Raw genomic sequence first — 15,561 nt, 5'->3', positions numbered from 1 at the left:
AAGAGTGAACTTCTCTGACTAAAAATCCCTTCTGCTCTTAATAGTCCAGCTTTCACTTTTTTTGATTCCTGTGATGTTATCATTTTACTAGTTCTCCCAGTCCTTCCAGTTGAAACAGAAGCTGAATTGCTTCTATGAAAACAAGTTAAATCAAATGCAAAATGTCGGACCTTTTTTTGTCTCAAATGGAAGTCAGAAAGAACACAAGTTTTAATGCTTTTCCTTTGCAGAACTTGTTCTTTGTTAAGCAGGAAGATAAAAGACAGCCTTCCTCCATTTCACCAGTAATAAGCAGACAGGATTAGGAATGCAAAAAAAGAAATGACATGCAAAAAAAGTTCCTGCTATAGAAGTTTCTTGGGAGCCCACAGGACTTGTTAATAGTGCCCCTGTGTTTTTATCAGAGCTGAGGAATACAAGAACTGCCAGACTGATTGGCTGAAACAAGCTGAGAACTATGAGGAGAAAAACAAAGGTGGTTTTCGCAGAATTTATCCCAAACCTGATTCAGACAAATATGATAATTTTTTCCAGCATAACAATTCATTCTTTCAAGAAACTGCTGCTTCCAGGGCACGAGAAGAACATGCCAGGTAAGGAGAGTTTCCAGCTCCAATTTATTTAACTGGGGTAGGTTATGCATACTGAATTAATGTTCAATAATAATAAAATACATCACATGGTACTTTATGTTATGTGACTGTACTTCCTGATATCCCTGCCAGATAAGTGAGTATATGTTATCAATCCTAATTTTACAGGTGATGAAATGGACACATGGGTCACATCCACACTTTCATGGACGTTTGGTTCCCTGGGGACAACTATCAGCAGCACACTTTGTGCCGCCACTGATTGTCCCTGGGGAATGCCTGTGCCATGTGCCCTCTGGCACACAGCAAGTTACCCCGGCTGGAGTAGGAGAGGCTGGGACCAACACTGAGCTGGCTCCCGCAGCCTTACCTGGGGTTCTGGGAGCCTCCTAGGGCCGCAGCAGCAGTGATCCTGCCACGCGAAGCCTGGCCAGCAGCTGCACTGCGGCTTTGGCCAGCCAGGCTCCAGTTTTGAGCTGTGCATACTACCCCTACGTGTGCTGCTCTGCTTTTTTTTTTTTTTTCTGCAAGCTTTTTTTGATCCCTGGATATCCAGGCATCAAAAAACAAAAGCCTGCACTGCTCCCTTACAACGTGGGGAACAACTGAACATGCAGTATGTGGCATCGCAGATGTGTCTCTGGTGCCATGTATGACATGGCCGTGCTTGTCTGGATGTGGCCATGGAAATTGAGTGACTTGCTTGTGAGTCCATGACAAAAAATGGGATTAGAATTCAAGTTCCTGAATCCAGCCCTGAGCTCAAACACATGGATCTGCTTTGCATCTAGATCTGGCCAGTCTTGTTCCAAACCAGAATTAGTGGACAAGACCAGGTGGGACTTGTAGATGATGCCATATACTATTAGAACCATTTTTGAATCTCATTTGTAACTTTGCCTACAGGGAGCCCACAGGACTTGTTAATAGTGCCCCTGTGTTTTTATCAGAGCTGAGGAATACAAGAACTGCCAGACTGATTGGCTGAAACAAGCTGAGAACTATGAGGAGAAAAACAAAGGTGGTTTTCGCAGAATTTATCCCAAACCTGATTCAGACAAATATGATAATTTTTTCCAGCATAACAATTCATTCTTTCAAGAAACTGCTGCTTCCAGGGCACGAGAAGAACATGCCAGGTAAGGAGAGTTTCCAGCTCCAATTTATTTAACTGGGGTAGGTTATGCATACTGAATTAATGTTCAATAATAATAAAATACATCACATGGTACTTTATGTTATGTGACTGTACTTCCTGATATCCCTGCCAGATAAGTGAGTATATGTTATCAATCCTAATTTTACAGGTGATGAAATGGACACATGGGTCACATCCACACTTTCATGGACGTTTGGTTCCCTGGGGACAACTATCAGCAGCACACTTTGTGCCGCCACTGATTGTCCCTGGGGAATGCCTGTGCCATGTGCCCTCTGGCACACAGCAAGTTACCCCGGCTGGAGTAGGAGAGGCTGGGACCAACACTGAGCTGGCTCCCGCAGCCTTACCTGGGGTTCTGGGAGCCTCCTAGGGCCGCAGCAGCAGTGATCCTGCCACGCGAAGCCTGGCCAGCAGCTGCACTGCGGCTTTGGCCAGCCAGGCTCCAGTTTTGAGCTGTGCATACTACCCCTACGTGTGCTGCTCTGCTTTTTTTTTTTTTTCTGCAAGCTTTTTTTGATCCCTGGATATCCAGGCATCAAAAAACAAAAGCCTGCACTGCTCCCTTACAACGTGGGGAACAACTGAACATGCAGTATGTGGCATCGCAGATGTGTCTCTGGTGCCATGTATGACATGGCCGTGCTTGTCTGGATGTGGCCATGGAAATTGAGTGACTTGCTTGTGAGTCCATGACAAAAAATGGGATTAGAATTCAAGTTCCTGAATCCAGCCCTGAGCTCAAACACATGGATCTGCTTTGCATCTAGATCTGGCCAGTCTTGTTCCAAACCAGAATTAGTGGACAAGACCAGGTGGGACTTGTAGATGATGCCATATACTATTAGAACCATTTTTGAATCTCATTTGTAACTTTGCCTACAGGCAGCAGCTACAGGAACTGAAAATGAAGCAAGAGCAGAAAACTTTACGGTTAAGAGAGAAGAAGGTTGAGCTGCAGGGAGAGTCTACGCGTGAGAAAATAAAGCGTTACAGAAAGAAGCTAGTATCTAGAGCAGCTACTGCACATGGCTTAAGGCAGGTATGCTTTAGAAAGAAGAGTTGACTGAGTTTTCATTAATAATGCTGCTATCAGTGTGTGGGGGCAGGGAATAGAAGCCTCCAAGGCCAATCTGGAACATCCATCAGAAAATAAATGAGCTAAAATACAATGATACGCAGTGGCATAACCAGGGCATGGCACCCAGCCTGGTCACTGACTTGGGGTCTTGGGGAAGAGATGGAAAAAAAACTGCTGGCACCATAGCCACACAATCACACCAGTGGCACAGTGTCAACCAGAAGTCATTGCTCCTATGTGTGGCAGCTGCCCCAGGCACCCAAGACGCATCATTACATCTCTGGCAGCGGGCACATTCTGCACAAAAAGACACCACTGACAACATTTGCTCACAAAATGTAATTGTTCTGTCTGCAAGCCAGTGAGGACCCTGGTCTATTAATTTGCAGTCATTACCTGGAGGCAAATGTATCTCCAGTCTGCTACCATATCAGTTTTGTCACCTGTATTTGGACACAAAAAACATATTAAAACACTGCTGAAAACAAGATGATTGTTGCTTGGTTTTCCCTTATGGCCAAGTCTGCTTAGTACCAGGGAATCGGTTACAGCATCACTTAGTGCAACTTGGGTTTTCTCTAACTTTTAGGCCAGTGGAGGATTATTGTAGTGGAGCTCTGCTGTCCTGGGCCAAACACCCAATATGCATTATTCCTCCTACAGCATGTTTGCTGTACCAGAACAGGCAGTGAGGTTATCTGTCACTAGATCACCTTCCATTAGGCTTGCACCAATAGAGTTCTCCTCCATAAGGGCAATTCTTTACTTGCCATTCCCAACCAGAATCTGGCTTCCTTGCATTGCTTGTATCAGGAAAACTGGTCCAATGTCACCTTGGGGTAACTTCACTGCTCCTTATTCATGTTGAATTTATTTTGTTCCTGTGCTCAGCGTTGTCTTTGTTCTGAGGCAAACCTAGCACTCTCCTCCTACTTCAGAGAGCCCTGGGAGAAAAAGCACCAAAGATGCAGATAGTTGGTGGGGAATCAAGCATCCCACAAAAAGGACACAGTGGGTCCTGCCTGGATCCACCTGCACGTGAAAAGCAAAATGTGAGACACTACAGTTCTGCACCAGACTTGATAAAGAAGATCTCTAGTAGTATGCAGGACCAGTATGACTCTAAACCAGACCTGAGAGACCATACAGAGCATAATCATCATTCCACAACAGATCTGAACATCAGATTAATGGTAAGTAACAGAATACTGGTAGGTCCATAGTATGTAGGACTGTCTATAATTGTAAGTTAAGTCCGTTCTAACTCATGTTTTGGCAGCCTTTACAATTCCTTTACTCCACTAGAGTGATATCAAGGGGCCTTAGCATGAGAGAGAAGCAAGACTTTAATTTCTAAAATAATGATCAGTGTACAAATTCCACAGAAATGTGCTGATCCTATGAACTACCATGCTCAATCTGTGCCCTGCCCCATATCAGTTTGATCTTCTAATCTTCCCCCCTAGCTCAAAACACCAGCAGATTTTTCCACATTATCAAATACATCTGGTCATTCTTCAAAACCTTCCGCAATGGTGACACAACTTCGAGCTGCAGTCACAACAGCAACTGATGTAGTTTATCATGGAGGTGCAGCCATTCAGAATCTGATGCCATTTGGATCTGAGAGAGATCACCAGCCTCGTCTCAGGGAGAACTTAGTCTCACATGCAGAAGGCCACAGAACCCAAGGAAATCCCTTACGGACTGAACTGGAAAAGACTCCTGTCCTAATGTCAAAATTCTTCAGCAAACTCTATTTCATACCAGGAGAGAAGGCCGTAACACTCCCTATGCACCAGCATCACCACACTTATCTCACCAATAGAACACGTGAGTGCTATTTTCACACAATATGTTTGCATCTTAAAATCTAGGTTAATGTCCTGGTGCATCTCTATGGAAATAAAACTATAATCCCATAACATATTTCAAAAAACATGTGATTATATTAGGGCTGTGCGAAACGGCTGTGTTTCGATTTGGTTTCGGATTCGGCCGTTTCAGAGGACAGCGATTCGTTTTGGTGTTTCGGATCACTGTCTTGTTTCTTTTTGGCCAAATCTCCCAAATCTGTTCTGAACGGGCTGCAAGCTTTGCACAGCCTTACCCAGCTGGGTGGGCCATGGGGCTGGGGGCTTCGGGGCCCCAGCAGGGAGCCAGGACGGGGCCATGGGTGGCTCGTCTAGGGGAGGGGGAGGGCCGCTGCCCTCCATACAGGCAAGGAGACCCCCACGTGGATCTCTGATCCCTGTCACACTGGGTTGTGGGGTAGGAAAGCAGGGCAGAGTGGCGAGCAAGCCTGCTGGTCCCTGTTGCACAACTCTGCTCTGCAGGGAGCAGAGATCCATGCCAGGGTCTCCTCACTGCCGCTGCCCACCCCATGCAATCCCGGACCCCTGCTCCCTGCAGAACCAGGTCACGTAGCAGGGACCAGCACTGCCCTGCCGCACAACCTGGCGCCACAGGGAGTAGAGATCTGTGCCTGGGTCTCCTCATGGCTGCTGCCCGCCCCATGCAGCCCCACGTTACCAAGGCAGGCAGCAGTGGCAAGGAGACCCCCGGTTCAGATCTCTGCTCCCTGCGGAGCCGAGTCGCACAGCAGGGCAGCAGCATACAGCTGTTACCCTCCAAGCCTGGCTCTGAAACTCCAAAATTTTCCAAAACGTTTCAGATGTCTCATTTCATTTCGGAGATGTTTTTTTACCTTCCACTTTGATTTGGATTCGGTGTTTTGGGTGCCGAAATGGCCTGAAGCACCTCTGAAACAAAATGGCTGCCAAAATTTCACACGGCCCTAATGTTTAGATGCAGTTTTGATTAGGATGAATATAGTTGATTTTGCCTTGGAGCAGGAGCAGATGGACTTACTGAAGTCATTTCTCTGATTCTGATTATTAGATCACAAGAGGAAGTTCTAGTATTATCTTCAGCTCCATCTTAGTTTAAAACTGTAACAGAGCAGGTCTTCTACATTTGCTTCTCCAGTCTATTCCTTTGTATCTGAGCTTCAAGAGCCCAGCCATGGACTGTAGGAAGAGAAGCTGGGGATGCCCATTGAGTTCAAAATGTAAATCAGAGTTTTGTTTACACAGAAAGTGCGATGCTCTTTAGGAGAACCCAGCTGAGCAGCAGAATCTCTACAGGCAAGAAGCAAACAGAATATCAGAATGTTCAGACAGCATTCCAAAAACCAAACCATCATCGCTTTAGTTTTCAGGACCTGTTGGTTATTTCCAGCCCTGCTCAAATGGACCAACGACCTGCAAAAAGCAATAATGTAATGTCAGGGGATACTGCAATGGGTAGGTAGTGGTTCTAATCACTGTGATTCCTTACTGTAGAAAGGAAGAACACTCTGGTCTCCTTCCAGGGACATCCTGTAGATTGCAAGCATTGAAAAATTAGCCTTCTGTGTGCTTGGTCATTTTCAGGACATGAGATCAAGTTATTGCAGGAAATGGTGTTAGTGACTCAGTGGGCACTTCTACATGAGACACTTAACACACAATAGCCTAATAACACTGTGCAGTAGCATGCTGGGCAAAAAGCATGCTAATATACTCCTGTGTGGTGGTATTAGGCTACTGCACAATAAGCATCATTAAAAAACCATGCACCAGTGCTTCTGTGCAGTAACTGTAGTCACTGTGCATTTAGTTAATACTTCATTAAGCAAGTACTAAATTAAATGTGCAGTACTTATTGTGCATTAATGAACATGTTGATGTGCCCAGTAGGTCATAGTTTTTTCTCTGAGTCAGCACTGTATCCATGTTTTAGGATAATGAAGGAATTGTAACATGTTCTGTGCAGTTAGTGGTATCAGGTAGAATTTTAAAAAGTGCTGACGTGACTAAAATGATGCAGGAGTCAAAAACCTCACTGAAAGCTCTTAAGCATCTAAGTCAGTTTGGTTTATGAGTCTTAAATTCCCAAATCACTTAGACCATATTTTAAAGATCTTTTAGGTACTTAAAGATACAGATGGACACTGAGAGAAAGAAATGATCTCAGATTTAGGTGTCTAGGCCCTTTTAAGAATCTCACCATGTCCTTTATTCATTTTTAGAAGACTATATATCTTAAAAAATGGGCTTTTAGGCAGCCAAAAAATTTTAGCCATCACCTGTTGCTGATTTGTAACACCAAAGCCTATAACACATGGTCTTGTTTAAAATGCCATGGCACTTTTTGCAGCACTATAGGGTGTTAGCTTCAGCATCCATGTCCATTTCCATGATGAGTCACTACATACTGGCTTCCTAGATTCCTGCCATAGTTTCAACTGGATAAATTATTTTTCACTTCTCTTGCCTCAACAATATTGCAAATTTTAGCTACTGTGTAATGCTTGCAGCATTTCATTGTTTGGTGACCAGTTGCTCTGTATGCATTGCTCTGGGCTCCTTTCAAAAGAAACAGGTATAACATATTCATATCATGATTGGCAGTCAGCACCTTATGATACAAGTCTGCTTTTGGAATAGCAGTAAAATCACACTATGATCTGGGATGAGCTGGCACCACACAAGGTACAGCCTACAGCAAGGAAGAGGGGGTGTTATTGTATCTCATTGGGGTCCAACCTTTTTGGTGGGCATGCCGCATATTAGCCCTACACCCTCTCCAAGTGCCACTTCAATTCCTTTCCTCTGCCTGATCTGCTGCTTGGCTTTCTGCATCCTACCCTGTGCTCCCTACCTGATCTGTTGTTCTGCTTTCTTCTTGCTGCCCTAGCTGCAACTGTGTTTGTCCCCTCCTTGACCTGCTACATGCCACACACATGGGCTGCATGTGCCACTTGTGGCATGCATGTTGCAGCTTGACCACCCCTGTTCTGGATTTTGCTGGGGAGTGTACTACCTGCCAGAGCAGCCTACGGTCTAGAGAGCACAACAGAATCCCTATAGCAGTGTGTGCTAAGCTCTTTTACTTCCCATAAAGGGCTGTTAGGAGGTCCTCTTTAGACAAACCCTACACAGGGATTCTCCCAACCATATCAAGCTGTTTTTAGATCATTTACATTACTGGAGAGGTGCAGCCGGGCTGGAATGGAATACAGAGTTGTCCCTTCTGTTGGGCAGGTAAGTTGCATTATTCTGTGTGTGATACCTGACTCATGATTTATTTACTTGGTATGAGCTATAGCGAGTCAGAAAGGAGAATACTGACAATGAGGCTGCTGGCTGCTCGTGCTGCCTTCACTTCATCCATCATATTTACTATAGGAGTGTCTGTGCAAAACATTTTTAGATGAATTTATCTTTGTCCACCTAACAAGGATATGTCTGTACTTCAACCTGCAGTTTGATGTAGACAAACTTGAACTAGCGTTAAACAAGCTTCTTGGCAAGAGGTATTTAACCCACATAGAACTCCATAGATCCAGATTGCTTCCAGTACTTGAATCTAGCTCATTTAAAGCAAGATTAGATATCTCTACAATATTCTACAGGATGCTGTACTGCCATATCAGTCTGCTTATTATTGCATTTCTTTCCTTACAGGGTTTGAGCAGAACTCTTCCATGCATCACTGTTTGCCTTCTAAAACCTGAAAGGTGCTCCCTCCTACAGACAGAGCTGTTCATCATGAACTGACAGAACCATTTTGTTTCTTCTTTTTAAATATACTCATTGGTGATTGCTTCCAGTAAACAGCTTCTATCGTACAAAATTATCAATCAGTGGGTGAGCCATGATAGTTGCCTTAAAAAAAAAAAAAAGTCAGGAGTTCATAGATGGTCAGACATGAAACTGTTTTCCTGGCCCCTGATGTATATCTGTATGGCTTTGTGCCTGATTACCATCAACTCTTATTTTGTTCAGTTCTTTATAAGAGTGACAGTGTGGTGTCTGATTCAGTTAGCTGAATGTCATCCATCGAGAAAGAAATTACCTGCATTGTATTTCAGTTGTACTACACTTTTTAATGTCAGATTGAACTACACAGCTGAATCTTTGCATTGCATTTTGGAAATCTAAACCCCACTGTGTATATGACAAGTTGATTTTAGCTGATGTAGAATGAACGTATAGTCATGGGTCTTAACAAGAGTTTAACAGTGGTACAAAGGGTAGGAAGATAGGAGTGTAGAAGGGCCAGATGCAAAGGAAGGCTGAAACAAAATGATCCCAATGTGATGCTACACATTTCTGGATTTTGAAGTGCTTATATTTTATATTTCTCTGTTGGGAGCCACACATTGTGTACTTATGTTAGAAAATGTTCAGCCACTCTCACAGGTGCCTCCTGTGGGCCCAGTTTCCATCTGATCAGTGGCAATGAGGCCTAAAGTATCTGAGGGAAGATACCTCATGGAAAAAGGCTATTTCTGTGTCGGGCTGAATTTATGAACAGGTAGATTTGTTTTTTGATGCTTTAACAAAAATATATATTAAAATAAAGTTAACAACAATGGCTACATTGATAATAATGCTGAAAGCTGCAATGCAGAGTGAATGGATGGCTGAGTGCACCTAAGAATGTGGGTAGGAACAGGATAGGAAATGGAAGTACTGCTGATAAGGAACACACATATCTCTGTTAAAGATGTGCTGAGATCAGTAAGAATAGAAATATAAATAAAAGAATGACGATTCTCCAGGATAGACAAAAAACTAGCTTGAGGAAGCGAGATCAAGATGGTAACATCTATTTATTATTGTACGATGCTTAAAGATGTGCAAAGTGCTTTATGATGCAGGGAGGAAGGCAAGGGTCCCGGCTTGAAGAACATATAGTCTCATATTAGACATGACAGAACAAATGAGCATCATTAAGAGGAGGTGAGGAAGGTCAGTAATTTTAGCAACAAGATTGTGTGGTTGGTTACTTGATTTAGTCATTTCACCTCTTGGAATTTCAGTTAGTATGACAAAGTAGTGTGTTTTGTTTTAGTAGCTAATTTTCTTATTAATAAGTATGGAGTCCATAATGGTGGGTGTTATAAGAGGCTGTTTTATACTGGTGTTCTCTTTATGATCTGGGATCTTTAACAGTAGTAGGTAGGAGGTATCTACACGAGATGCTAACTGCGCAGCAGCCTAATAACACAGCATAGTAGTGTGCCGGGCAAAACCCATGCAAATACACTACTGCGTAGTATTAAGCTACTGTGCAGTTAGCATCTGCAAATACCCATGCACCAGCGCTACCCAGCATTGGTTTAGTACTTGGTTATCCAAGTACTAAACTTAATGTGCTATAATTAAGGTGCATTAATGAATGTGATGTACCTGGAATGCTCCAAGAGAGATCATTTCATTCTCTTTTAATCTTAAAGTTACTGGTCTTACACTTAGGAATGTGCAGAGATTGCTCAAAGGAGGACAAATTATTTTAATTTCTAATCCCCCAGCTGCCACTGTTCCATCACACACATTCAAGGTGTGATCCAAGTTGAGATGCTTGTAAAAAAAGATACTGTAGGAAGGGCTTTATGGACCATGACTTTTGCAACAGCCAGTTTCTTTGGACTTGCAGACCAGTTTTCTGTGGTAAGAGTTGGTTGGGCTGTTGCTGAGGCATCATCACTTCAAAGCAATCTCTTCCTCAGAAGCACCAATGATACATATGGGGTCCATTTCCTCTGGGAATGGCTCAAATTTTTGTGAACTGCTAACAGTGTGTTATGCCAAGCGGGGCAGAATAATATCTGATTTCATGTTAAAGGGACTTTTGGGAAAAAAAAAATTAAAAAACCTGTTGAAGATTGCATGCCATTTAGAGGCTATGTATGAGCTTGAAATGTACAAATAAATGTGTGGGGTTTTTTTAAATAAGGTTTCTGGAAATCCCATTTCTTTGTGAGGCTCTGATCTAGAGACTACAAATTTTCTCTGCTAACAGTAATAGAACTGCTGTCTAGTGCAAATGTTATGAATTTTTGGTAACATTTGGTATTAATTAAGGTGATTTTCTTATTTGCAAATAGTGAGGGTTTTTTTGTTTGTTTTTTCATGTTGGGGATCTCTTTTTTTGTTTACAAAAGCTTAACCTTTACACTATTAGTACATAATTTGGTCTACAAAAGCATTTTAGAAAGCTGATTGAATAATATTTGATTGACTGGGGCAATTTCCCCCATTAGTCAGCAAATCAATTGTGTGAATTTCTCTCAGATACTCAACCAGCAGTGGTCGTCATCATCATCATCAAGATAAATATCTTTATCTGCAGGCTTTCAGTAGGGGTGTTTTGGAGATGAAGGTGGCACATGTCTAACTACAGCTTGATAAATTGGATGTGATCATGTTTTGAGAGCAGTCAGAATACTCTGATAAGTAACTCTGAAACCAAGTAATAATTACATTTTGCAAATACTTTCTTTAAATGATCAGAGATTAAAATACACTTGAAACATCCTATCAAAGATATTCATTGCCACCACTTAAATAAAATAAATACAGGGAATGATCATAGTTATAAAATACACTAGTCCTTCTGTTGACTAATTAGTTGAGACTGAAGGAAAACGTCATAAATTGAAATAATAGAGAGATGCATTTTGTGAATGCACAGCATCACACACAAACATAGTATAAAATGAAGCATTTTTATTTTAAAGGACAGTCTGCAGCTGCATGGCAAACAGAGAATGCTTGTAATTAGCACCTGCTCCATGAATACTGCCTTAAGCCCTTTGTCTTCCATCTACAATAGTTAAAGGATGGCTTACTGTATATCTGTTTTCTTCATCTGCTGTTTCAATGAATGTATGAAGCACCACCTCTTATTCTGTCTTTAGAGCCAAGATTCATAGTCTTATTCAGGCCTCTCTGTTCCATTTAGTAACTGGTCGGCCTAATCATGCCTGCCTGCCTTCAATTCTGCTCCTATTGAACAAAGCAGCTCTCTTCCTCCCCATCCCTTGAATTATTCTCATATCATTTTTGTAAGGCCTCTGCAAGATAAGTGTCTGATAAAAGAACAAGTGTTAAGAAGGGAAATAGCTTTCAGAACATTAAACCACGGAAGATTTGGGATAAAGGTATACTCCAGCAGATTTTCAGGCCCTGGTTTTAATCCAGCAAAACACCCACTTAAGTAAGTATACTCTTAAATGTATACATGATCTGAAGCACATCTGCAGGACTGGGGACAGAAAGCTCAGCAGCATGTCAGGCTGAACCACCTAGGACTCACACATACCTTGTCATGTCCTTAAGGCTTTGCTCTTAGTGTCTCTTGATGTGCACACAGGCAAAACCTCTGAGTCAAGTATGAGGTAGCTTTTCAATAGAGAACGCTCTTCAGCAGCTCACGTAGAGAAGCTGTCTTCCTAAAGGATCTCTTAGTCTGAAACCTTTACCACTAAACCCTCTTACACTCTCACAAATAAAGGAATTGCATTCATCACCAACATAAAAGTTGATCACAAAGGAATGAAACTTCCATGCTTTTCAAATTAACCTGTAGCTTATTTAATGCAAAAAAAAAAAAAAAAAAAAAAGATTACATTGTCCATGTTTCATCTACAAAGTTAACTGGCCCCTTATTGCATCAGATCACTCCAGCCACCTGAATATTGCACTACCTATGCTGTGTTGATTCACTATATATATATTCACTGTGTTGATTCACTATAACAGCACACCTTTAAAAAAAAAAAAAAAAAAAGTTTAAAAAAAATAAATGCCAATAGGAATTCAACTCCTAACTCCAATTTGAAACTTTAAAAACCTCCCTTGTCATTCATAGCTTTCTTTATTGGATTTAATTCCTGTTATGTTGTTGGAGATATTTTCTCTGCCAGTATCAGTTCTGTCCCACTTAATTACACATGATTTGAAGCACATGGGAAATAAATGCCCCATCACCACTTTTTGGTTTGATTTTTTTTGGGGGGGGGGGGGGGGGGGGTTGTTGGTTTTTTTTTTTATATTACCTAGTTTTATGTTAGAGTTAAGTCTGATAGAGCTGAATTTGTCTGTGGTGCTATAATTTCACTGACCTCAGCAATGTTGCACCAAGGATGAATTTGGTCTATGCCATCAATCTGATTTTTGAATCAGTTGGTGTTACCTCTGTTTAGCCTTGTTGCGAGACAAATGTGTCTGAGTTTCAAGGAAAAACATTCCACTACAGAATATACCTAAAACCTTTCATATTTTTAATACAGCTGGTTGCTGACTAATTCAAAGTCATTTTGCTGCCCTGAGTCCGTACTAGCTCCTGTTTAAAATAATTCTAATAATATATCAGTGCGTGGAAACCACTTCTACAGGAAGCCTCTAACCCTATTTTAAGGACAGCAAGCTAGAGTTGAGATTCATTTGGATTCATAAAGGGCTGAGTTGCTGTCTTGCTTTTTTCCAAGATCTTTACTCTCAGTGTAATGACAGGTGGTGGGGCAAACTCCTGGGGACTGATAGAGAGAGGGATATTGGAGAGTGGGAAGGAAATTTGGTACCAGGAAAGGTGGAGGGAGAAATGATAGGTTATCCATAGGCCTCAGAAATGTTAGGAAGGTGCCTAAGTACTTGGAAGTAGAGAGCTGAGACGGTAGAGGGTAAGATATACAGGAGGTCTGGCTCATGGACCTGTTTAAGATAGGGTCTAGAGGAGGAAGCCAAGGCAGACAGTATCTCTTCCTTTTATCTTTCATCCGTCGGTTCTGGAACCACACCTGTGTAAAGAAACAATAATTCTGTGTACTTCCATAGCACTGTCCATTAAAGCACCATGTAAACATTAGTAGGTCAGGCCTTGCAACCCTACCAAAGCAGAAGGCAGAGGGGAGGGTTGATGTGGATTTTGTTTTCAGATGGGGAAACTGAGGTACAGAGGTGGGCTAGCAATAAAATTGTGGTTGGCAAAGCTGAGACTCTTTCAGTGTTGCACAGTCACAAACAGAGTGCAGAACAGAATCCAGATTTCTTCAGTATTAGGTACCTGCTTGGATCAACTCCTGCCTTGGTTTATGTCCTACTCCAAAATGTTTGTCATGGAATTTAATAAACAAGGATGTCACTTAGAAAATGCTTCAGTTTATATTGTTTCGTGGGCAAAGCAGGGGAGCCTATGGCCTTTACGTTCTGGGGTCTTCGTCTGACTAGTCTCCAAAATGACAGTTTACCTTGATGGTGCTTTCAGGTAGATTCAGAGCATTGGCCAATTCATACCTCCTGGCCCTGGATAAGTAGCTTTCTTTGGAGTATTGCTGCTCTAGAATTGCCAGTTGCTCCTGGCTAAAAGTGGTCCTATGTCGGCGAATATGGTCACCCGCTGAAGTTGAAAGTGGCAGCTTCTGGGCCAAACTCTTCTTCCCCAGTTTAACATCACTCCCTGGGTCACTGTTATCCTGGGTTGCTGAAGAGATACATCAGAGAGACACTGAGGAAACACACGAGAGTGACTTGAATCAACACTCCCATTTAGGCATCTAAAAATCTGTCCTCTTGGTATAAAAGTGCCCAGCAAACAGCACCTAATATTTTCAAAGGACCCAAATGTCAAGAGTTCAGCACACTGGCAGTAGAGTGGGTGCCCAGTTCTACCAGGGGAGAAAAGTCCATGATAGAAGTAAAACATGGGAAAAATTAAATCTAAATGGAAGCTAACCCCTCTGAAGATCTGGCTCCTGAAATTGCCAACTACTTCAAAATCTGTCCTGGCACTCATATGAAAGTTTGGCCCTACCATAGTCTCTGAAATGTGCCCCTGTAATCTCCAAGTACCTTTGAAAATCTAGCAACTTCATTTAAATACCTGAATCAGAATGACTCTCTTTAATGAAAAGGAAAACTTGGCCATAAGCAACTATAATAACTATACCTTTTTATTTAACTTGGGGAGAATTGGTCAAGCTTACATTACCAAAAAAAAAAAAAAAAAGGCACCATCAACTTGTCTGGCTACAAAGCACATTTTCAATAAGTTTATGCTCTAACAAGCTGTATCAGTTTCATCTCACTACATCTGATGGTTATTGAACAGTGTTTAATGTTCTGGAGGGTGCCAGGCACATAATTGTTTTTACAACACTGTAAAATGAATCAGACTGAAATTAGTGTCACTCGGCAGAAGCATTTCCCTTTCCTTTAAATTACTTGATCTGAGGGTTAATCAAAAAGAAAATGAAGTTTTGACACTGCCCTTCAGCTAAGGGCAAGCAGAGGTTCAGTTGCTTCATTGCATCTAGCTACAAAAGAGTATCTTAGAATCTCCATACTTACGCATGTGGGAGACAATCCTGATTACTTCCCAGCTGTGGGTCCCAGAGTGGAATGTGTGTGGTGACTTCTTTTTAAGCGATCTGCCTTCAAACAATGAAATACTTTGCCTGAAGTATTTGATGCTGCTTCCAGTGTGTATTGCCTACAAAATCAAAACCAGAAAAGAAATGCATAGAACAGAGAAATCTGGTGATGAAATTGGGTTGATGAGACCATTTTCCTGGAGAAAGGTTTTAGAATAAGGAGGGAAGGGGGGCTGCTCCTACCCTTTTTAAAGCCCAAAGAGGTTTCTGTCCCTCCCCTGGCGCCACCTGGGCTCAGGGGGGGGCTGAGGAGGTGTGAACTGCTAAGATAGCCCAGATCTCCCATTGTATTGAAAATCAGATGCACCTCCTTGATTTCTCTTGTATAAAGCAGCTCCCTGCTGAGATAAAACAAACCTCCATTGTTCTGCTCTCTTTGATGTGTGTATCTTGGAAGCAATTCCTATAAACGTCTCTGCCTTGAAGGCTTTTAAGTCTTACTACATATGACTATTGCCTAGTT

At 42.1% G+C, this 15,561-nt stretch overlaps 2 protein-coding genes across 2 annotated transcripts in view; one reads left to right on the top strand and one right to left on the bottom strand.

The window, feature by feature from the left end:
- TTLL6 (tubulin tyrosine ligase like 6) overlaps positions 1 to 8,497 on the top strand; it is a 28,656-nt gene extending 20,159 nt beyond the window's left edge. Inside the window, 6 exon segments of the mRNA XM_025203747.1 lie at positions 405 to 593; positions 2,638 to 2,794; positions 3,772 to 4,026; positions 4,300 to 4,666; positions 5,929 to 6,138; positions 8,344 to 8,497. Of these exon segments, the coding sequence (XP_025059532.1) occupies positions 405 to 593; positions 2,638 to 2,794; positions 3,772 to 4,026; positions 4,300 to 4,666; positions 5,929 to 6,138; positions 8,344 to 8,393 (1,228 nt within the window). The 3' untranslated portion in view covers positions 8,394 to 8,497.
- Positions 8,498 to 12,685: 4,188 nt separating this feature from the next.
- LOC102368279 (homeobox protein XHOX-3-like) lies at positions 12,686 to 15,244 on the bottom strand. The gene is made up of 3 exons (XM_006023290.1): positions 15,016 to 15,244; positions 13,917 to 14,149; positions 12,686 to 13,466 (listed from the first exon to the last, which is right to left on the bottom strand). The coding sequence occupies exons 1-3, from the start codon at positions 15,017 to 15,019 to the stop codon at positions 13,110 to 13,112; spliced, it is 594 nt and encodes a 197-aa protein (XP_006023352.1). The 5' UTR covers positions 15,020 to 15,244; the 3' UTR covers positions 12,686 to 13,109.
- Positions 15,245 to 15,561: the final 317 nt, after the last annotated feature.

The sequence above is a fragment of the Alligator sinensis genome, unplaced genomic scaffold (assembly GCF_000455745.1).
Source record: "Alligator sinensis unplaced genomic scaffold, ASM45574v1 scaffold520_1, whole genome shotgun sequence".
In the NCBI taxonomy this organism is placed as follows: domain Eukaryota; kingdom Metazoa; phylum Chordata; order Crocodylia; family Alligatoridae; genus Alligator; species Alligator sinensis.
The sequence above is the reverse complement of the archived record's forward strand: the minus strand, read 5'-3'. Positions and strand labels throughout refer to the sequence as shown.

Coding starts and splice junctions, on each gene's coding strand:
- LOC102368279 (XM_006023290.1), bottom strand. Junction 13,467..13,916: donor TACCTGAAAGCACCATCAAG/GTAAACTGTCAT, acceptor TTCTTTACACAG/GTGTGGTTCCAGAACCGACG.